The sequence below is a fragment of the Bubalus bubalis genome, chromosome 21, assembly GCF_019923935.1.
Source record: "Bubalus bubalis isolate 160015118507 breed Murrah chromosome 21, NDDB_SH_1, whole genome shotgun sequence".
In the NCBI taxonomy this organism is placed as follows: Eukaryota; Metazoa; Chordata; class Mammalia; order Artiodactyla; family Bovidae; genus Bubalus; species Bubalus bubalis.
The window spans coordinates 42,665,839-42,687,824 of record NC_059177.1 but is presented as its reverse complement, the minus strand read 5'-3'; the positions used below and the strand labels follow the sequence as shown (position 1 = coordinate 42,687,824).

The 21,986-nt window shown below is 53.0% G+C and overlaps 1 protein-coding gene and 1 long non-coding RNA gene across 6 annotated transcripts in view; one reads left to right on the top strand and one right to left on the bottom strand.

The window, feature by feature from the left end:
• Window positions 1-285: 285 nt before the first annotated feature.
• LOC123331030 lies at window positions 286-6,277 on the top strand. Of its 2 annotated transcripts, none has more exons than XR_006547462.1 (3): window positions 286-964; window positions 1,129-1,280; window positions 5,767-6,277. It is a non-coding gene; the product is annotated as an uncharacterized LOC123331030 (long non-coding RNA). The 2 variants fall into 2 exon arrangements; XR_006547463.1 differs by lacking the exon at window positions 5,767-6,277 and adding an exon at window positions 1,862-1,974.
• Window positions 6,278-17,859: 11,582 nt separating this feature from the next.
• The window catches only part of FAM3D (FAM3 metabolism regulating signaling molecule D), a 37,521-nt gene continuing 33,394 nt past the window's right edge, over window positions 17,860-21,986 (bottom strand). For all 4 annotated transcript variants that reach the window (XM_006062971.3, XM_006062966.3, XM_006062968.3 and 1 more), the window contains 2 exons: window positions 21,735-21,861; window positions 17,860-17,996 (listed from right to left, as the gene is read on the bottom strand). In XM_006062971.3, the coding sequence (XP_006063033.1) occupies window positions 17,910-17,996; window positions 21,735-21,861 (214 nt within the window). In that variant the 3' untranslated portion in view covers window positions 17,860-17,909. The remainder of the gene's footprint in view (window positions 17,997-21,734; window positions 21,862-21,986) is intronic.

Here is a 21,986-nt window from a genome sequence, read left to right as displayed (position 1 = left end):
GCCAGTAGATGGGAGCGACCCAAGTGCTCATCAACAGACAAGCGGATTAAGTGTGGGGTATATATACACAGTGCAGTGCTTCTCAGCCTTAAAACAGAACGACATTCAGCTATTTGTAGCAACATGGAAGGACCTAGAGAACACCATGCTTAGTGAAATAAGTCAGATGGAGAAAAACAAACATGCAGATGTCGCTTATACATCAAATCTAAAATATACATACACACACACACACACACACACACACACACACACACGTATATAGCAAAACAGACTCACCGATGTAGGAAACAAACCAGTGATTACTGGTGGGGGAAGGAGGGAGGGCACTGGGCTACCCGTGCAGGTCTGCAAGCCTTGTGGTTGCCCAGCCTCGAGAAAGAAGAAAGAGCCCGGAGATATTGACAGAGTCGTCAAAACATGCATTTGGTCTAACATTTCTGAAGCAAAAGGTCCCAGAGCGACATGCCCGCGTGTAAAGCAGCCAGGCCAGCAGACAGGTCATGGCCGCCATCTTTGCTACTCAGGGAAGAGGGCGGCTGCTATTTATAGATGAATGGACCAATAGGTTGGCTCATCGGTTACCAGGGAAACCAGCAGCTGGGGCATATCCCGCAGAGCCCCTTAGGTTAAGGAGCATCATGAGGGCAGGTGTTTCCTTTTAATAAACTAGCAGGTGGAGCTGTTCTGGGCTAAGGATTAGAACCATCAGGAGCTGGGGCAGAGGGCAAGCACGTCCCTGTGCACAGGGGATAGGTGAAGCAGAAGCTGACCGAGCAGGGGAGGAACACAGGGCAAGAGAGCAGCCGCCATAAGTGGCCTGACCATGCGTGCGTGCTACGCCCCTTCACTTGTGTCCAGCCCTTTGTAACACTACAGACTGCAGCCTGCCGCATACTCCGCCTCAAACACCCTGCCTGACCCTTACAATCTTGGTCCTCCCCTCTTCCGAGATATCCGTGGGGTAGGTATGTGGAGGTGTACTGCAACCAAATACAATACTAGCGCAAAACCAAATACAATACAAAACCAAATACAATACAAATGCAGAACGAATGCAATGCAGAGGACAAGGGGTGGGCAGACTTTGGAGCCAAGCACTTACTGGGTCAATTTTCCCAAGTGCAGAGGAGGACAACAGCGGCATCTCACTGTAGATCCAGCAATCAAGCCACTGTCTCCTAGCCGCTCAGACTAGGGTGAAGTGGAAGGTGTTTACCAGGCGCAATCCGGGGAAGATCAAGACCATTAAGGAATACAAGCAGCAGCAGCATGCTGAGGTAATCCCACCCCCACCTGTGGTTTTATCCTGGCCTACGCTTCCATGCCACCTGTTTGCCCTCGGGTCCTACAGCGGGTGATGGACACCAGAGGGGAGGGGTGTGGTAGGATTCACTGCATGCATGCTCGGTTGTGTCCAGCTCTTTTGTGACCCAATGGACTGGCCCGCCAGGTTCCTCTGTCCATGGAGTTCTCCAGGCAACGGAGTGGGCTGCCATTCCCTTCTCCAGGGCATCTTCCCGACCCAGGGATAGATCCTGGGTTCCCTGCATTGCAGTCAGATTCTTTACCATCTGAGCCACTAGGGAAGCCACAATTTGAGTTTTCAATATTTTCTGGCAGCTGATGGTGAAGGCCTGTGTGAAGGGCTCCCTTTTCTAATCCTGTTGCTCAGTCATTCAGTGCAGCCTGTAGTCTGTCTCCCTAGGTCAACCGTGGTCCTGGGACTGGGTTGGGCTCTCTTCCATGCCCGGGGCCTGAGGCAGCATCTGACTCAAAGTGGATGCTTAGGACATACCTGTGGAAGGAAGGAGTGAGTTTCCTGGATGGTCGCTCTGGATTCACTGATTCTCCTTCCTAGGATATGTCCCCTGGCATCCAGACTAAGTGACAGGGAGGTTCCTGCCCTCAGAGAGCTGACGTGGAGCTTGGGAAAGCCAGCTATGAAACAGTTAAAGAAACAGCCAAGGGACTTCCCTGGTGGTCCAGTGGTTAGGAATCCATCTGCCAATGCAGGGGACATGGGTTCGATCCCTGGTCCGGAAAGATCCCGCATGCCTCTGGGCAACAAAGCCTCTGCCAGTACTGTAGCTTGTGCTCCACGAGAAGCCACAACGAGAAGCCCGAGCACTGCAACGAAAGTAGTTCCCTCTTGCTGTAACTCGAGGAAGCCTGCATGTGCCAACGAAGATCGAGGGCGGCCAAAAATTTTTAAAAAATAAATACTCAAGTAAGTTCTGTGAAGCAGCTTCAGGACTGGGGACCAAGATGGAGGTACTTTAGCTGGAGGGGTCAGGGGCGGCCTCTCTAAGCTGAAGCCTGAAGGACCCGGTCGTGGAAAGAGCCAGGGAAGAGCACCCCGGGTGGAGGGCACGGCAGAACAGAGGCTCTGAGGCGGGGAAGCTCTTGGCTTGTTGGAGGAAGCCGTGGAGTCCAGCATGGCTGGAGCAGAGTCAATGTGAGAGTCCTAGGTGGCCAGGCTGGAGTAAGGGCACAGAGGGCTCATACCCTCTTCTCTGTGGTTGTGATTTCCTTGTAATGGCTCTTGAAGGGTTCTACTCAGGAGAGTTGAGGGTCAGATTCTGAATCAAAATGAAACTCTCTGGGTATCCCACGTGGGAAGCCACTGCCAAGAACAGAAGCTAAAATGAACTGCAGGCCCCAGGAGCACAGCCAGGAGAGGATGAACGGGGTCACGGTTAGGGGTTGAATTGAAGTGTATCCCCTAAAAGCTATGTTGAAACCCTAGCCCCTGTACCTGTGCATGTCACCTGAATTGCAAACAGGGTTTTTGATGATGTACTCAGTTAAAATGAGGTCATGAGGGTGGGCTCTAAGCTGATGTGACTGGTGTCCTTTTAAGAAGAGAAGCGACACAGACACACAGGAGATGCCACGTGACAACACTGGCAGACGCGGGTGAGATGCATCTATAAACCAAGGGGCGACAAAGACGGCTCAAAGTAGCCGACGCAGCACTAACGAAGCCACCTGCTCATGCAGGAGATACAGGAGACGAGGGTTTGATCCCTGGGTTGGGGAAATCCCCTGGAGAAGGAAATGACAATCCACTCCAGTGTTCTTACCTGGAAAATTCCATGGACAGAGGAGTCTGGTGGACTACAGTCCATGGGGTTGCAAAAAGTCGGACACAACTGAGTGACTAAGCACACACATACCCCGGGAGCAGAGAGAGAGGCAGAGCACAGGTTCTTCCCAGAGCCTTCAGAGAAACCTGGCTCTGCTCACACCCTGATTTCAGGCCTCTGGCCTCCAGTGCTGTGAGGGGATACACCTGTGCTGCTTTCAGCCACCCAGCCCTAGGGAACCAAGACGTCACTTCCCCGTGCCTGCTTGTGATCACAATCTCTGTGGGACCTTCACTGATGCTGACCTGATGGCGGGACTCCCCCTGAACGTTTGCCCCATTGTACACCCCAAAACTCAATGGACATGAGTTTTAGCAAACTCTGGGAGATACTGAAGGACAGGGAAGCCTGGTGTGCTGCAGTCTGTGGGGTCACAAGGAGTCGGACAATGACTGAGCAGCTGAACACCACCATCCCAAAACGACCCCAAAGTGTTCCCAAGGGTGCAAGTGCATGAGGACAACCCTGCAGGGAGCTCCCTCTGAACAGCAGTCACCCCCTGGTTTCTGGCTGGGCCCCGCGGGTTCTGTTCTTACGGATGACAGCCCTGTGGGACACCCCAGGCCCCATCGTGACTTGCACCTTGGGAGCAGGGAAACCAACACCAAGCCTGCCTCCCATGGCTTCCTTGGCGTGGCTTTGCTGGTTGCGTTTAGCCCCTCTCAGATTTTAGATGAAGAAGCAAGGCTCCAGCCGCCTGCCCCTCCCTTCCACTGCAGGCCTGAGATCTGATCTCTCACTCGAACAAAGCCCCTCGTTCACGTGGGCTTAGGAGACACAATGTTCTGAAAGCAGATCCCTGGGCCCCCGCAAGGGAGCTGCTTTTGGGTTTCTGCCTTCTCAAAAGCCAGCCTTTGATTTGGCCCCTCCTGCCCCACCTCCGAGTTCTTTCATGATGGAAATTAAATTCCTCTGAACTTTAAGGCCCTTCTTTGGCGCTGCTCCCAGTGGGGCCAGAATCAGCACCAGCTAGTAACTCTACCCACAAGGTGAAGATTTATTCTGGCGGGAGATGCGGTTTCATCCTGATGCTCGAAAAAAGCAAGTCAACGAGAAGGTGGTCTTAGGAACCAGACAGATTTGGTTCAAGTCCCAGCCCTGGTATGTGAAGGGTGTCTCCCTGAGTCTGGGTTTTTGCCCTGGTGAAATAGGGGCATCGGTACCTTTGTGGTGAGGATTCTTAGCACATTCACAAGAAGACCATTACCCCCTTCTCACCTCCCTGGCCCCTTCTCGGCTACCCCTGCTAGTCCTTCAGGTTTAGTAAAACATGCAGACCTAGTTAGGCAAATACAGCTCTGCGACAGGCTTGCCCCTCCCCCTGCTTACTCAGCCCCGAGTCCTGTGCGGGCATTTGAGACCCACGCAAGGAAGACGTCCTAGAAGAAGTGCCAGCTGGCGGGCATCTTTCTTTCTCCTTAAGTGTCCTTCCCTCCCAAGCTGGACTTCCAGCCACAAAGACGGACAGGAAAAGTTTTAGTCTTGGGAAAGGTGGTTGAGGGGCTTTAAGCGACAGCATTGCATCATTACATAGAGCAATACTCTTGCCTCTGGGCAGACTTAACCAGCACCCGGGCACAAGGCTCCACTGGCAGATGTGGGATGGATTCCCACCCCTACGAACCCATGCACTCATTGCTTCTGTACAGTGCCCGACCTGTACACCTGTTCAGGTAACTCCTGAACCCAGCCTGGGAAGCCAAGAGCAGCAGGGAATGACAGCTTCATTAGGTGGCCTAGGGCCCTTAGGAAAACAGTGCCCTTTCTCTGCTTCCAAAGGTCATTCCACCTGCCTTCAAAAGGCCCCTTTCATCTGCTCAGAGCGCCGCATCCACGGGTGTCACTCATCCATGATGTGGGCATGGCATCGTCTGCCTTGCGGGGCTGGGAGGCTGGAGGGAAGCCTTTGAAAGCCCTGAGCACGGTGGCTGGCAGGGTCAGTGCTCAGAAACTGCTATGCCCCCTCCTCCTTGTCTGCCCTCACACCTTGTGACAGAACGTCTGCTGGGGGTACAGTCAGAATTCAACACGCGCCTGGTTCAAGAATAGTTACAAGAGTAGGTGGGCAGGCACTGGGCCTGGAGCTCAGAGATGGGCTGGACATGTGGGCAGCTGTTGGGAGGCCTTCCAGGCATCAGCCGCTGGTGTAAGTGAGGCCCGGGAGGCTGGCAGGATGCTGGGAGTCAGGGCTCAGCCAGGAGCAGGTCTCTGCTTTGTTGGGGGTGAGGAAGGGGCCTCCCCATGGGCTCCTGACCACCTTCTCCTCTTGGCCTTGAGCCCCCCATTCTCAGGGTCCTCTGGGAACCTGGTGGTGAACTTCTTTCCCCTCAGAGAAGCGGTCTGAGGTGGTGGGCAGAGTAGCAAGGGTAGGTTGGCGTGGATGGTGAGGGGCTCCTAACGCAGCCCTCAGGCCCGGCTCAGCTGTGGGCTGGCGAGTGGAACCCTTCCCTGGGCCTGGGCTGAGAGCACCCATCCATCATGATGGGGATAACTGTTCAGGGAGTCAGAGGGGCTGTGCCAGATGGGTGCCTTTTGGGCTCTGTAAGAACAAACACTCCCTTCCAGGATGTTTATCAAAATTAGCCATCTCTCCCAATTTTTTTCCCTTTTGTTTCAGCCATGGAAACGTTCTTCTAATGAAGATGAATGCAAAGCAATGAGCGTCTTGGCAAACATCAACAGAGTTGTTCACGGAAGTGAAAAACCCGGGTGGTGCTGAGTTCGGAGGAATGTTTTAGAGAATGCTGTGTCCATGCCCTCAAGGGCTGTCTGAGGTCCATGGGAATTGCTTTTCTTGGACCCTTTCTACCCAAGGACCTGCAACCTCATTGTCACAAGAACTTAAAGCAAGGCTCCAGGCAGGACATTGTTGTCTGCACTCATCTCTCTAAAATTAATGTATGCCAGGACTCTGGCGGTCCTGTGGCCTTAGGGCCCAGGAAAACGGTCATTAGGTGGCCTTAGGGCACAGGAAAATGGTGTCCACCAGGTCCATGCCAGAACCCTGGTGGTCCAGTGGTTAAGAATCCACCTGCCAATTCAGGGGACATGGGTTTGATCCTTGGTTGGGGAACTAAGATCCCACATGCTGTGGGGCAGTACCTAAGCCCATGCACCACAACTACCGAGCCCGCACTCTAGAGTCCACAAGCCGTAACTACTGAAGCCCACACGCCTTACAGCCGTGCCTCCGCAACAAGAGAAGCCACGAGAAGCCAGCACATCACAACTAGAGAAAGCCTGTGCACAGCAGCCAAGAGCCCGTGCACCACTTCAAAGACCCAGTGCGGCCAAAAATAAAAAATAAAGAAAATCAGGGCACACCCAGCTGGCCAATATTTCCAGCTTCTGGAATGTTCCAAACAGAAACACTGCTTCCGTGTATTGAAAATGCCTTCATTTGATCCTTTGCAAAAATCCTGAGTGTGGCCTGGGTACCCGCTTTGCAGATTACAACATGCTGAGTTCAAGGGAAGTTCAGAACTTGCCCAGGATAAGTAGGGGCAACAATATCTGCTTTTTGACTCTTGGTCCAGCATGCTTTCTGCCTCCGTCTTGAACTTTTCAATTTCTTTCCATTCTGTTCACACCATGGTCAGAGATACCACCAGCTCCCCATGGAGGTGGCAGGTACATTATGACTGAATGCCCAGCATCCATCTTACTCTCTCCTGTTGAGTTTTTGGGTGTGACAGTGGGGGACTGATCTCCAGCCCCACGGGGTCTCTGGTTGGTCTCAACCAATCCCATGGTCCTGCTTCCATCCTTTGCCAGCACCAGGTTCAGGATTCCAGGTGGAGCCAATGGCCTTGGTGTTCCCCGGGGGAAAAGGGCTGCTTTAGGGATGGCATGTGACTTAATCGCTCCCAGTGAAATTCAAGGGAACCTTGCTTGCGTGTTTCTAGGAAATGCCCTGGAAACATCACTGAGCCATTGGACCTCCACTTAGGGAACCCAATAAATTTCCGTATTGTTTAGACCAGCTTGTTTTTGGTTTTCCCTTCCTCAAAGCAGATGGCATTCTAACTGAAATCCAATTTATGGGAATTTCAGCAGCCGACTTCAAACTGGAGTCCTCATACCTGGCGCCCCCAACTGCAGCTGGAGATGGTCCTGACAGTTCCGACCAGTCAGCCCCATCTTTACCGTCACACGTGCTGTTCCCACCTATCATTATTTGCCTGGCTGTCCGTCTCCCCAACTCACAGACGGCTGTGAAGGCAGGAACCATCCCTTTCCATCCCCGGCTCAGTTCCTGGCACAGGGAAGCAGGTGCAAGTGTTCTTAGTCCTCAGTCGTGTCCAACGACTTGTGACCCCGTGGACTGTAGCCTGCCAGGCTCCTCTGTCCATGGGATTCTGCAGGCAAGAATACTGGAGTGGGTAGCCATTCCCTTCTCCAGGGGATCTTCCTGACCCAGGAATCGAACCCAGGTCTCCTGCATTGGCAGGAGGATTCTTTTTTTTAAAATTTATTTATTTTAATTAGAGGCTAATTACTTTACAATATTGTATTGGTTTTGCCATACATCAACATGAAGGAGGATTCTTTACCACTGAGCCACCAGGGAAGACACAGGGGAGCAGGTATCCAGTTACTATTTTGCTGGGGGAGGCTGGGGCGGGAGAGATGAAGATGTGGTGGATGGAGTTGGGTACCCTGAGAGTGCACTTTGTGGGCAGGAGCCATCTCCAAGGGGCAGCTCTGTCCTCCCTTCCTGGTGCTGGGGAAGGAGCTGCAGGCACTACAGAAATGCCCTGGCCCTGGCTGCATGGCCCTGGGAAGTCCTTCCCTTCTCTGACCTCAGTCTTCCCAGCTGTTTAGTGAGGCAGGGACTGGACCGCATCATCAAGGCTTTTTCAGACTTGTCATTTTATGATTATGATTAAACCATAACTGGGGGCGGGGTATGGGATGCCTCTGAGGATAGCAGGGTGCATTTCATGGGACAAGCCTGTGGGAGAATAAATGCATAGGTGACAGGGATTACTTTCCACACAGAGGCCAGCGGGGTGTTGCTTCTGGAAAGAGGGAGGTGGGCATGGGGGAGGTCTGGTGGGGTGGTCTACCGAAGGGGGAGCCTGGCTTGAGGCTTGCTCACAGACTTCGCTCCAGCCTGGCTCACCACTGACCAGCGGGGGAAGGCACAGCTGCTGGGTATCAGCTTTTATGCCTGCCATTGGCCGTGCTGGCTCAAGGGAAGGTTGGTGAGGCTAAGAAGAGGACACAGGCACGGGAGGATCCGGTTCAGGGAGAGACTGAGCACCCATTTTGTTCCAGGCATGGGATCATTTGGGTTTTACGATAATCTGAAGAGGGTCTTTTATCTTTCGTTTACTAAGGTAGAATCAGAGAGGTGCAGTGACTTGCCGAAGGTCCCAGAGGGTGTGGAGGAACTGACACAGGCCTGTCTGACTGTGTAGCCCATGTTCCCAATCACTGTGCCCGGCTGCCTTCTCCCTGGAGGACTTTCCCCTGGGGTGGGGAAGCGGTGGGGTCCAAGGATAGGTGTGGCTTTCAACCTGGGGGCAAGTTCTCACTGACCCGTTAGGCTGCGCTGAGGATTCTGAAGCTGTCTGGACTTAGTGGGAAAGGGTAGGGGATTGATCGCCAATGTGTGCCAGGGGGTGGGGAGGAACAGGGAGAGGCAGACCATGAGCTATACTCCGTCCTTCCTGGGACAGACCTTATTAGGGTCATTTTTAGGCCTGGGTAGCTGGCTTCCATGATGACTCCTGTCTCAGGTTCAGCACAGATAGGATCCAGCGGGGAGGAGTGGAAAGAGTGTTTCTGAGAGAGGGGATCGGCTGGGGCCAGGGCCAGGGCCCGAAGCTTGTCTGGGAGGGCAGCTCTGGGACTCCCAGAGGCTGTGTCCGATCACCTTCCTGCCCTGACTGCAGGTGACCCACACTGACCCCTGCAGACAGGAGTCAGCCTTGCAATGGGAAGTGAGGCCAGCACTAGGAGGCTTGGTGGCTCAGATGGTAAAGAACTGGCCTGCGATGCAGGAGATCTGGGTTCAGTCCCTGGGTCGGGAAGATTGCCTGGAGGAAGGCACGCCAACCCACTGCAGTATTCTTGCCTGGAGAACCCCATGGACAGAGGAGCCTGGCGGGCTACAGTCCACGGGGTCGCACAACTTAGCATGCATGCAGGGGTTATCGAGCCCAACACTCCTGTTTTGCAAACGGAGAAACTGAGGACCAGAGTTCTTCCTCCACAGGTCTACAACGTACTCTTCTTTAAATCTGAAAAGTGTGGGATGGGCTGGGTTGGCAGAAGGCTTGCAGTTAAGCAGAAGGGAGTCAAAATCCTGCCCTTTTTCACACTGGCTAAGAAGTCACGCTTGGCCTCTGAACCTCACTTCCCCGCCTTTAATACAATAGTTCATCACAGCTGGGAGAGGATTAGCATCTCCGTGTATGGGGCCCTCTGGGGGTCAGGAAGCTGATAAGCACTTTACTGGCAGCATCTCAGGGAACCCCCCAGAGATGGGTACCCGCCCCACTTCCCAGGTGAGGACTGGGATGCAGAGGGTGGGGTTCCTCACCACAGTAAGTGGGTGGAGGAGCTGGGACCTGGCAGCCTGACCACATTGCTGGTGGGCAGTCCTGGTATGGCTGTGAACATGTGCCAGAATTCCCCAGCCCCTCCTCAGAGACTCTGACCCAGGAGCTCTGGGTGGGCCCTGAGAAAGCGACAGGTTAACAAGCCCCCTCCCACACCTCCCCCCCCCCATGTTTAAAGCCAACACAAGGGGTGTACAGACCTCGTTTTCAGAAATGCCGCACTGGCTGTGCTAACTACCACACTCCCTCCCCCCACCCCACGGAGACCCCAGACTTAGAAGGATAATGGATGGATAACATGGATAGATGGATAACATGAAGACAAATCTACCACCAACGGACCATATATAGCCCACTATGTGCCAGGCACTCTTTCAAATGCTTCGCATGATATAATTCTTTTAGTCCCCACCACAAGCCTGGGAGGTAGTGACTACTATTGTCCGATTTCACAGATGAGGACATGAGCTACAGAGAGCTTCAATAACTTGCCCTTGGCCCTACCTCTGGTGACCACTGGTTAGCCAAGTTCATTACAATAGTCGTTACTGTTTTCTTGCCCCGCCTTCACCTGTGCCAGGCTCCCCTGGTGCTGGGGGTGGGGCTGGGGGGAGTGGTCGGGGAACCCGAGGTAGGGCAGGAAGGGGCTATGTGTGTGTATAAGACCAGGGAGCCTGAGAGGCCGGGCGGCCCCAGGTCTGATTCAGAGATGGACAGATTGGACGCCGGCCTTGCCCTGAGCCCCAGCCAGGTTTCTACATGAAATCTTAGCTCTGAGCTCAGGGAGGGGGCTGGCGAGCAGTGTGTGAGGGACCCCACCTGGCGGGCGCAGCCTCCCTCCCCATGTCCAGGGCCTCTGCAGGACCCTCGGGGGCTCCTACCTTCTTCCCCTGGGCAGCTCCCATGGCACAAAGTGGGCACCGGTATTGGCTGGGCCTGGGGCAGGGTGGGGGGGGCCAGGCGGGGGGTCCTCCCCTCGGTGTTATTTCAGGATCCGGGGCCCAAGGGGTGCCCTGGGCCAGGGGCCCCCGTCCTCCTGCGGCTCATTCTCCTTGGGCACAAAGGCGGCTTTCATGGCTGCTCCTAAGCTGGCTGCTCCTCAGACAGGCTTAGGGTGATTGATCCTGACGAGGGGCCGGTGTCCCCAGGCGGCCGCATGCCCTCCTGGGGTCCTGGTGGTTCCTCACCTTCTGCACTCCTGCCCCTGCCAGGGAGGGGCAAAGTGGTCCTCTCCCCCCGCAGCGGGCAGCTGGGGTGTGGCAGGTGACCTCTGGCGGCCCGGAGGGCAGGCCTTGACCTTCAAGCCAGCAGACAGGCCCCGGCGGGGGATCGGGAGGGTCTGTGTGGGGATGTGACCCTCAGGCTCCTCAGCCCCGTTAAGGACAGATCTGAGGAGCCACTCGGGGCTGGGGTTCTCCGGAGCAGAGATGCCCAGAGCGGAATGCTTCATTCACCAGAGCAGCAGTCCAAGCAGGGTGGCCAGTTTGGGCTCAGGCCAGGAAAATATCTGGAGGCCGGATTCCAGGCTGGGGGCCAAGGTTTCCGCGTTGCCCAGCAGTCACCCTCCTCCTCATTTCACCCCCTCCCTGCTGGTTGTCACCGGCCCGGGCAAGATTAAGGCTGGGCACCTTGGGCTGGAGTCACAGCTCTTTTCCTCACATGACTTGACCTCTGAGCCATGGGTTCTTCACCTGTGTGTGTGTGTGTGTGTGTGTGTGTGTGTGTGGTGGTGGTGGTGGGGTGGTCAGATAACCACAGCTCACGGTGGGTGCTGCTCTGAGGGCTGGAAGGGAAGGTGCGTGCAGCTGAAGCCATTGTCCTGTTAAAGCTTAAGTGTCATTCCCTGCTTCACAATCTTCCTCTTGACCAAACTGGGATGACAGTGGTCCCACATCCCACAGGGCTGTGAGGATGAAATGAGGTAATTCACATAAAGCTCTGACACAGGTTTCGATGACAGCAATTTCCATGGAATTTAGATGCTGCTGTTATCCCACTGTTACTAATACGGATGATTGACCCACTGCCCGCTGGCGAGCCCCAGGCAAGCAGTGTGATTCAGCACAGCGTCCTTTCCCAAGAGCTGGCTGGGTGGGGAAAGCCCAGTGGCCTTCCCTTTCCTCCAGCACAGAGCCTGGCACAGTGATTGTGACCCGGATGACGTATGAGATGGCAGCTGGTGGTGAAGGGTGCAGGATCAGGTGTTCTAGACCCGACTTTGCCCATGGAATGGAGTCCCCCATGGTCCACGGGCTCTGATTCATCCAGTCTTGCCTGGCTCTGCCTCTGGGGCCTCGCCTGCCGCAGCCCTCCTCTCCCTGACAGTTCCTGCTTGGACCACTTTTATTCTTACCTCGGCACCTTTCCACTGGCTGCTCTTGCTGCCTGAAATGTTCCCCATCTCTCTCCCTTGAATTCATTTGTTTTTAAAATCTTGGCACGATTCTTTACACTTTGTCTTTTAGGCTCAGTTATCACTACCTCAGAGAAGCTTTTCCAGACTTCCTGTGGCCTCAAGAGCTGTTTAGTATTTATTATAGCACTCATCAGAAACCGTGGTTATTGTCTGTCATCCCTACCTGAATGGCATCTTCACAAAGTCTGGGACTGGCCTGTCTTGTTCCTCAGTTTACTCCCCTGCATCTAGAATAGCACTCGACATGTTGCAGTCACTCAGTACATATTGGTGGCTCCTCGGTCCATGGGATTTTCCAGGTAAGAATACTGGAGTGAGTTGCCATTTCCTTCTCCAGGGGATCTTCCCAACCCAGGGATTGAACCGGGGTCTCCCACATTGCAGGCAGACTCTTTACCATCTGAGCCACCAGGGAAGTCCATATATTGGTGGAGGGGATAAAGAAATGATGCAGGATTCGATTAAATAGTCTTAAGTATGTAGAGTGCTTAACACGGCCCTAACTCATCGCAATTATCAATACTGTTGTTATTCTTGTTGCTGTATTTCCCCCAGCACCTATGCCCCATCCAGCCAAGCAAAAGTGTGGCTTCTTCCCTCTGCTGCTTCTCCTGGGTTCAGCCCCTGCCTTTTCTGCCTGTCCCAGTCACAGTAGGGGTACAGCTTCTGTTTTCCTGCAGTAAGAACACCCACAAAACTGGAAAGAGCAGTGACTAGACTGGCAGCCAGCCACAGAGGTACAAGCGCCATCAGTCAACTCTGAAGACCAAACTCTGTTGGCAGCCATCCCATAATTATCCACTGGCTTGGTTCTTGGTGGGATTGGAAGGGAGGAAAAGGAATTTTACACACTTATTAATTTTCCCCATCTGCTTGGAGTCCTGCTGAAATAGGGCTTATGAGCCACACTGAAAGCTGGCTTGACTGGATGCCTCGATTGACTGGATGTCTGAAGCCTCGCTCCTGGCAAGACAGGGGTCTAAAAACCAGCCTTTGGACCCTGTGTCTTGGGCAGGAGGAGTGGGGTTGGTGGTCCCTGCAGGGGCGATGCTTGGAATACATGAGTGGTTTGTGGAGCAGCGGCTGGTGGTGGAGGGTCAGGACTAGCCAGATCAGCATGGCCTGGTTTCACCATGCGGCCTGGGCACAATGCTTAGCTTCTTTCTTCATCCGCAAAAAGCAGATAAACATCTGCTCTTTCCTGGCCTACAGCCTTGTGGAAAAAAGCAAGGCCTGCGCTATGCGGCAGGGATCTGAACAGAGGAGTTCCAGATCTCTCAAGCCCAGCCCCCTCCATCTCTCCCAAAGAATGATGGTAGATGGTGAGACCTTTGGCAATTTTCAGAAGTCTTCAGAGGCACGCAGGAGGAGGAGGAAGGGAGAGGGAGTCAAGGGGGAAGAGTAAAGGGGGACAGAAAACAGTAATAGTTTCAGGGCAAGTTTTTCTGAAAGAGTCTGTTTCCTGTAGTGATGGAGGTAGATTGGGATGCCAATCTTTATTCTAAGGCTCTTGGCTGTGTGACTTTGGACAAGTTACTTGACCTCTCTGAGCCTCTTTTTTTCCATATGCATAAAAGGAATAACAAGCATCCCCACCCCAGGCGGCTATGAGGATGAAATGAGGTAACTCATGTAAAGCTCTGTGCAGAGCCTATTTATATGACAGCCAAGTCTCCATAGAAGTTAGGGACGTGCTGTTGTGACGTGCCTCATAATAGTGGTGGTAAGTCCACTGCCTATCGGCAAGTCCCAGGGGACCAGTCTATTAAGCACCACGCCTTTCCCAAGAACTGGGTGAACATACCAGCCTTCCCTTTCTATCTTGGGCTGTCACCTACTGGTGATGACCAGAATTACAGCTACTGGAAAGCCCTTGCTGTGACTTAGGGGAACACCGGCTCCGCTCACAGCCCCATCCTCACTCCTGGGAGAGAGGAGAGGCACGCTGGTGGGAACAATGAAGGGAAATATGAGCCCCAGAGTCCAAGATCATGAGTACCTTGCAGAGGTTCCTGAAGGCTTGTCACCCCGATGATGACAGAGTCAGTCCCCAAGTCTTGTCCATTTTACTTCCCGAATACCCCCCGAGACTGGTCCCTTTTGCCCATCCTGTCTCTGGCCAGGCCACCACCCACTTTCCCCGGATGACACAGCAGCCTCCTCACTGACCCTCTCGCCTCCGCTCCCTTCTCCATACAACAGCCAGGAGGAATGTCTTCTGCAAATCCGATCATGCCAGCCTCAGCCTAAACCTCTCACTGATCCCCACAGATCCTGGGCAGAATCTGAACCCCTTCGCCTAGCCCACAAGGCCCCCTCACCCCATCCGCTCAGCGTTTGGCACCCACTCTGTGCCCCTGGCAGGCCTCCTCTATACTCTTGCCTCGCCTGGCACATGCCGCTTTCCCTCGTTGCCTGGTGAACTCCGGCACATTCCCAGGCTCGCCGAGCGTGCTGCCTTCTCCAGGATGCCTTCTCTGACCCTACAGCCTTTCCCCAACATAGCCATTATCAAGCTGCACTGCGTCTTCATCTGTGACCCTCCTGGACTAGGAGCAGAAACCGTGCCTCGTTTCCTTCATCGAGGTGTCCCCAGCAAACACTGTTTCTGACATATAGAAGGTGAGTGAGGGAGCTGACCCTTAGGCGGGGCAGTAGACTCTCGATGGCTGGTTTTTTGGACTCTCTGTCCTGCGCCAATCTTGACCTGACCTGGGGATCCCTTCAGTGATCACAATGCCCTGAAGATGACATGGGGAGTCTGATGGGTGGTTGCTACTATGTGATGCCAGCCCCAGCGAGACCCAACATGGCTTCAAGAAGTGGCGTTTAAGGAAAATTCGTGCAGACAGGGTGGTCTTGTCTCCTAGTCCACGCCTGCGCTCAGTCCTACCTAGCTGGCCACGCCCATTGCCTCTTCCAGGGGGAGGAACCGAAGTCCCTCAGAAGGTGACTTTGGGATACGACTTCTTGCCAGTGATTTATGAAGGACTGGAGACCATAGTTAAGGGAGCACGGGGGCAGGATGGGGATGCTTTCAGGCAAAGTCCCAGCTTTAACTTGAGCCCACAGGGAACTCTGGGGTGTGTGCATTACCCCTCATGGCGGTCCTGCCCCAAGACCAGGAAGTCCTCAGCTATGGACCATCCATGCTCACGTGAACTCTGGCACTTCCCGACCTCTCTTCTTTGCACTCGGGAGCAAAGGTTTGCGTAGCCCCCGGGGCAGTTCTCTAAAGGAGAGTGCAGACTGCCCAGCCTGTCTGAGCACAAGCTGGGAGAGGGGGTGGGTGGGTGGGGCACCAACCTTCTCGCTGTGCTGCCTTTCCAAGCTCCCATCTCCAGGAGACCCTTCCTCAATTCTCTGATTCATCCTGTTGACGTTTTCTCAATCTTCTTTGAAGTGCTGTGCAAATGCAGCTTCTAGAAAAGTACCACAACCAGGTGGTCCTTTTTAAAGGGTGGCCCCTGCCAAGAACACTGCCCTCTTCCTGGTTATAGACTCACTTTAGCGGTCTTATTCATCCTCGTTTAATTTTATGAGATATTTTTGCTTAAGAAAAAAAAAAATCCCAAACACAGGAGTAGCGTATGCTAATAATGCAAACTGCCTGCACCTTCATCCCCAGAGGGGCTGTCTGGCCAGATGTTTTCCCAAACATCGTACATACGTATGTTCTTCTTTGACTTCTGGTGATATGGCTACTTTATCATATTTAGTGCCCACAAGCCCCTGAGAGACTGATGCCCTTTGCCCCCATTTCTCAAAGGAGAACTCTGGCCCAGAGGTGACATGACCTGCTCGTCCGGCTAGAGGGTGGCAGAGCAAGCACTCAGATCTGGGCCCGGCCTTTCTGACCAGCCACATTGCCTGCGGTGGCTAACCACCCATTACAGTGAGTCAGCTAAGAGGGGCTGAGGGGCTTGGTCAGGGTCCAGGGCCTTCAGAAGCACCCCCACCCCCGCCCCAAGACTGACCCGTTGGTCCTGGGGGGTCAGGACGGAAGGGTACTGGGGCAGCCCTCTGTCAGCATGTCAGGTGTGGGGAGAGGGCCTTCCACTTGGAACAAAAAGGGAGGAATGGGGCAAATTTGTCTACTCCCGGGGCTGCCAGCGTTATATGGATGTGCAGGTGGTCGGGTGGGGCCGGCAAACTTCCCCTGAGAGTGAGCTGCCATGCCTGGGGAAGAGGCACAGGGCTGCGGCATCGGCAGGGTGGCCAGCCATGCGCCTTCTGACTTCCTTAGCCAGGCCTGCTCACTGCCGTCTTACCAGGCTCTGATCACTGATCTTGACCCCATGCAACTGCAGCCCCCCACTCCCCGCCCAACCAAGGCCCCTGCTGAAGGTTCCCACACTTCTCCTCCTCTAGCCCAGGCCCTCTCGGCCCTTCTGAAGCCCTGTCTGTGCCCAGAGCTCGGTAACTGTGAGCCCCACACCCACGGAGTGCACAGGACTTCAGCTTCTGCTGTCCTACCGCTTGGGTGTCTGCTCTTGGAGCCTGGGCATCTTCTCTATGAGCCTTGCGCTCTCCCTGGTACACACTCCAGGAGCCCAAGGGCCAATGCTTTCTGCCCCCATGCCTCCTCCCAGGCTTTAGTCTGCTCTTCCCTGGCCCTTCTCAGAGACCCCAGGCAGGGTCTCACCACCAGATCCCTCGGGCTTCACCACTTCAATGGCCTCCCGTGGTTGGTATTGACATCTCTTGGCTAAGGACTCTCCGCGAAGTCCAGATGGCTGCTCTCCCCCACGTAGGGCAGACTAGATGCACCCAGGAATTTCGCAACACCCGCAGCTGATGGGCAGTACCCCAGCTCCCTCACCTCTCCTGAGATCTCTGAGGTGCATGTTTGACACCAATTCCTAGGGCTTCCCCTGCAATTAAGTTCCACTCACCCACAGCGGTAGCTGAGTTGACAATACACCCCTGCTAGGCTGCCTTCTCTTCCCTGTCTTACTTCCCTGCCCATTATGGGTGTTTTCCAGAATCACTTCCCAGATAAATAACCTGTACTTGGAGCCCCATACAGAGATAGCCAGGATGTCTTCCCCGAAGCCTTGCAGCCTGGCTTTTCCTTCCAGCCTTTCTCAGATCTCCCTGCGGCCCCCCTCACCAGCTCTAGATGTTCTGCAGCTCTCATTCAAACAGCAGTGGAAGACCGTGTTCTCTGTGTCTGGCCCCCCGGCCCTCTCTGCTCCTGGGGGTCTTACACCTCATGCTGGAACCACGTACACTTTCATATCTAAACGAGATCCCTATAAAACCAACCTCCCTTCCAGCTGCCTAACCAGGGGCTTGACACCATTGCTGACTTGTGGGAACATGGGGCTGAGCAAACCCTGTCTGGACCATTCCCACCCCCCGGGAAGTGCTGCACAGCAAGGGGGTGGGAAATTTGGTTCGAAATCATCAAAAATAAAGTTTAATTGTGCTCAGGTGCAGGCAGTCTGTCCTGTCCTTCCCCCGGGAGCGACAGTCAGCGGTCCCCTAGGGAAAGCACACCTGTTCTTTCCACAGACAGCCGGCTCCGGAAGGACCTGCAGACGCTGGTCAACTCCGGAGAGGATGCGTCTACCCAGGAGGGTTTTGTTTCCAGCAGAGGAAGCCGGCAGAGTACTGGAGGGCCCTCAGCACTTTCCATTTCCCATGGCTGCTCCCACTTCTCCTCTGCGTCTGTCAGCTCCTGCCCATCTGACTCGCAGTGATCCTGGGCTCCGGTTCCCAGGTCAGGCAGGAGCAGCCTCAGGGCCCAGCCCAGGAAGGGCCACAGCCACCCTATACCTTCCGGGGCACACAGCCCTCCAGCTCCAGCAGCTCTGGCCAGCCGTCATATTTGTTCGTTTCTGGGTTGTTCTTTAAGAACTAGAGAGACAGAAGAAAGAGAGAGAGAGACTGACTGTGTTAGGACCCATGCCTGCATGTGCCTTGTGTGTTAAAACCTAAATGGCTTCATTTCATCCTCACTACTGCCCCATGGGGGGTGGGGGAGGGCGGGATATTTCTAGCCCATTTCACCAACAGGTAAACTGAGGCTGGTGGAGGACAACTTGCCCAAGGTTTCAGAGTCTAGTCACTGCTTGTCATGCCCTGGGGGGGGGGGGGCGGTGGCACCAAGCATTGGGGAAGTGGTGCTTGAAGAGCTTCAGCCCTGCTAGGACATCCCAGATGGCAATAATAATAATTATAATAATAACAACTAACCCCTAACACAAAACTTAGAGAAAATCTAAAAATCAAACAAGGCAAATTCCCAAATTAAGTAAAATATATTTATATGATAGAATATATATTTATGCATCGCGAATAGATTTTTTTTCATTTTTCTGCTTTCAATATCAATACATTTTCCTGCTTTTAATTATCAGTAAATCAATACTGAATAAAAAATAATACTAACCAAAATAAAATAAACAATTAAATTAAAATAAAATAACCACCACAAGAATAAAAAGCAGCATCCTAGCTGCAAACTCGGAGAAGGCAATGGCACCCTACTCCACTACTCTTGCCTGGAAAATCCCATGGACGGAGGAGCCTGGTGGGCTGCAGTCCATGGGGTCGCTAAGAGTCAGACACGACTGAGCGATTTCACTTTCACTTTCCACTTTCAGGCATTGGAGAAGGAAATGGCAACTCACTCCAGTGCTCTTGGCTGGAGAATCCCAGGGATGGGGGAGCCTGGTGGGCTGCCGTCTCTGGGGTCGCACGGAGTTGGACACGACTGAAGTGACTTAGCAGCAGCAGCAGCAGCTGCAAACTATTTTATATAGGATGGATAAGCAACAAGGTTCTACTCTATAGCACAGGGAACTATATTCAGTATTTTGTAATAAATCATAATAGAAAAGCATATGAAAAAGGATATATGTATATATGTATAACTTTGGTGAATCACTTTGATGTACAGTGGAATCTAATACAACATTGTAAACCAACTATTCTTCAATAAAAAAAAAAGAGAAGCATTCTAGCCATTCATGAATGCCTGCTCTATGTCAGGCAGAATGCACTTTATGCAGTTAATCTTCACAGTGGCCTTAGAAGTGCCCACTGTTATCATCCCAGCTCACAGAAGGGAAAATTGAGGCACAGAGGGCCAAAGTCACTGCCTGTGGCTGCCCAGCTAGCAAGTGGTGGAACCACTGTGTAATATTAATTAATATTGAAAAGAAATGTGTAAAGAGCATACAATCAGTTAAGATTATGTTTAAATGAACCTACTTACAGCATAGGGAGTTTTACTCAGTGCTCTGTGGGGACCTAAATGGAAAGGAAATCCAAAAGAGAGAGGCTATATGTACACATATAGCTGATTCACTTTGCTGTACAGTGGGAAGTAACATAACACTGTAAGGCAATTATACCCAATAAAAGTTTTTTTTAAAAAAGAGACTGTGTTTAAAATGCTCAGGCTTTTATCAAGCGTGGTAGAAAAGCTTTTGTATACATATATACAAATAGTATGTATGAGACATATATCTTAGAAAACTTAATGAATTTTTGCCTGACTAAAAAATTTATGATATTTTGACTCTATTTGTTTGACTTAGTATGAATAGAATGCTAGATTTTTAATTAAAAAATAGATATGCAACAAGCAACAGAGATTTACTATATAGCTCAGGGCACTATGGTCAGTATCTTATAATAACCTATAATGGAAAATAATCTGAAAAATAATATATGTGCATATGTATAACTGAATCAGCTTGCTGTGTACTGGGAAAACTATACTTCAACATATATATTACGAAATTAAAAAATAAAAGACATAAAATGCTCAGGATAATTTGTGGAAGAAAGTTGTAAATGGTAAATATCTTCCTAAACTTTAGGAAGAAAAAATAAACTGTTGGTGCGGCTTCTCTAAAACCCAGCTTTCCATGGTGAGAACAAAGGACAGGATGCTTTTAATCAGTTTGGGGTCTTTGGTTCATATTTGGGTGTTGGGTTGCAGCCAGCTGATCATAGAAACCAGGGAAAAGGTGCTCTGACTTTTCTCTACTTACGTGCTTCCCCTTTGCTGTAACTGGCCCAGTTTTGCTGAGTCTGGAAGCTGTGCTTTAAGGAGGAACAGCGCCTCATCAAGCCTCTTCCTAGGGAGTCCTGCCTCGGCACCGCCCACCGGGGCACTCTGGAGCCCCTGCCCCCAGAGGGTGAAGCTACTTTAAACTATTCCTTCTTTTTAAAAAAAAGTAATTTCTGACTACCTGAATACGTTCTCTTGGAAAGACACACATACAAACCAAGCCAACATTTTCCAAACAAGGCAAGACCCCGTTGGCTCAGCCCTTTCCCCGCCCACCTCCCGGAGCTCCGCACTTGGCTGCTCGACTCCGCCCCTTCTCTGCCTCCCGCAGCCCCGCCCCCTCCAGGCCTCCTTCAGACGCGTGCCCCTTCCACAGTGCTCTCTACACAGCCAGGGAGGCCGTTCTGAAAGTATAGGGACAGGAAGGCCTTGGGGAGGCTGCAGACCTGGATGAGACATGCGTCCCTATCACAGAGCAAGCCGGTTTAAACGTCTCCAAGGTTCTGGATCCCCGTCTGTGAGATGTGATGCATGATCACTGTCTGGCTAAATAAGACCCTGCAGGTCACCTGCTCAGCCGTGCCTGCACAGAGAAAGCACTTGCTGAATACTAGTCTTTCTTATTATCAATCTGATCTGGTCACTCTCCCATTTAAGCCTACCGTGGCTCCCCATTGCCTTCAGGCCAGAGTTTGCGTTCCTCAGTGGTCCCATATGCCTGACCCTTAGCTTCCTGTCTCGAGTCCTGGCAAAGCTGAATGTTCTCACTACCAGAGACTGGCCAGCTTCATGCTGGGGAGGCCTGGCCAGTTCTCTCAGGTTTTGGAATTGCTCTGAGCTGGGGATGCACAGATGACTGCATGGGGGGGACAAGGTGCAGCATTTCCTTGGGATCCCCAACCCTCCACTGACTTCCTCTTCCTCCGGTGAGTGCACCTCAAGCCCCACCACTGGGTGCCTCCCAGGTGCCCTCTGCTTGGGCCGCCCCCTGGGTACTGATTATGGAGCTCAGATCACGGGTCCTTCCTGACACCTCCACATACTCATGTGGGGGTCTCCTTGTGTCTCCTTCTTTGTGCAAGCTCATCCTCTCCACAGGGAACTTAGAAGGGAACCTGGGGCTCCCCTGGCCAAACCTGCCCCCTTTACAGGTGGGGAGGAGGGACTTGCAGCGGGGACCAGAAGATAGGCATCCACTCTCTGCTCTGGACTCCCCCTTCCCCCATCGAGTCACTGGAGCTTTATCTCCACATTCCTTTCCCTTTCCTCCATGCCTGAATTTCCTTTCATCTTTTCCCCTCTTTCCCTTCTCCTTTTTGGTACTTATCTACTTATCTATGTGTTTATACAGGACCCACTTCCTTGCACAATGGCCAACGCTGCTTCCTACTTGAGAAGGAGCCAGTCGGGCCACCCTGACCTCCGGGGTGGACGACAGCTGGGTGGACCTCCTCACACTGACCCGTGTGTTCTTCCCTAGCCACCCCAGCCCTTGTCTGTCCGTCCCTGGCATCATCCCCTGCACCCCCCATCCCCCCTTCACTGGGAAAAGGAGGCTGCCAGGAACTCACCTGCTCAAAGGGGCTTTTACTCCTGAGGTTTTGGGCCCCTAAGAACACCCAGCTGTCCCGGAAACCCAGCTGCTTCGCGTGGGTGCTGCCCAAGTTGGAGAAGAGCTTCCTGATTTCATCATTCATCCTGCAGGGGACCAGAGAGGACGGTGAGGAGGGATGGGAGAAGGGGAGCATCTCCTGGGCTCCCCTCCACCCCACCTCCAGTGTGGGTGGCAGTGAGGAGCTCTGAGTGGGGAGCAGCCAGGACAC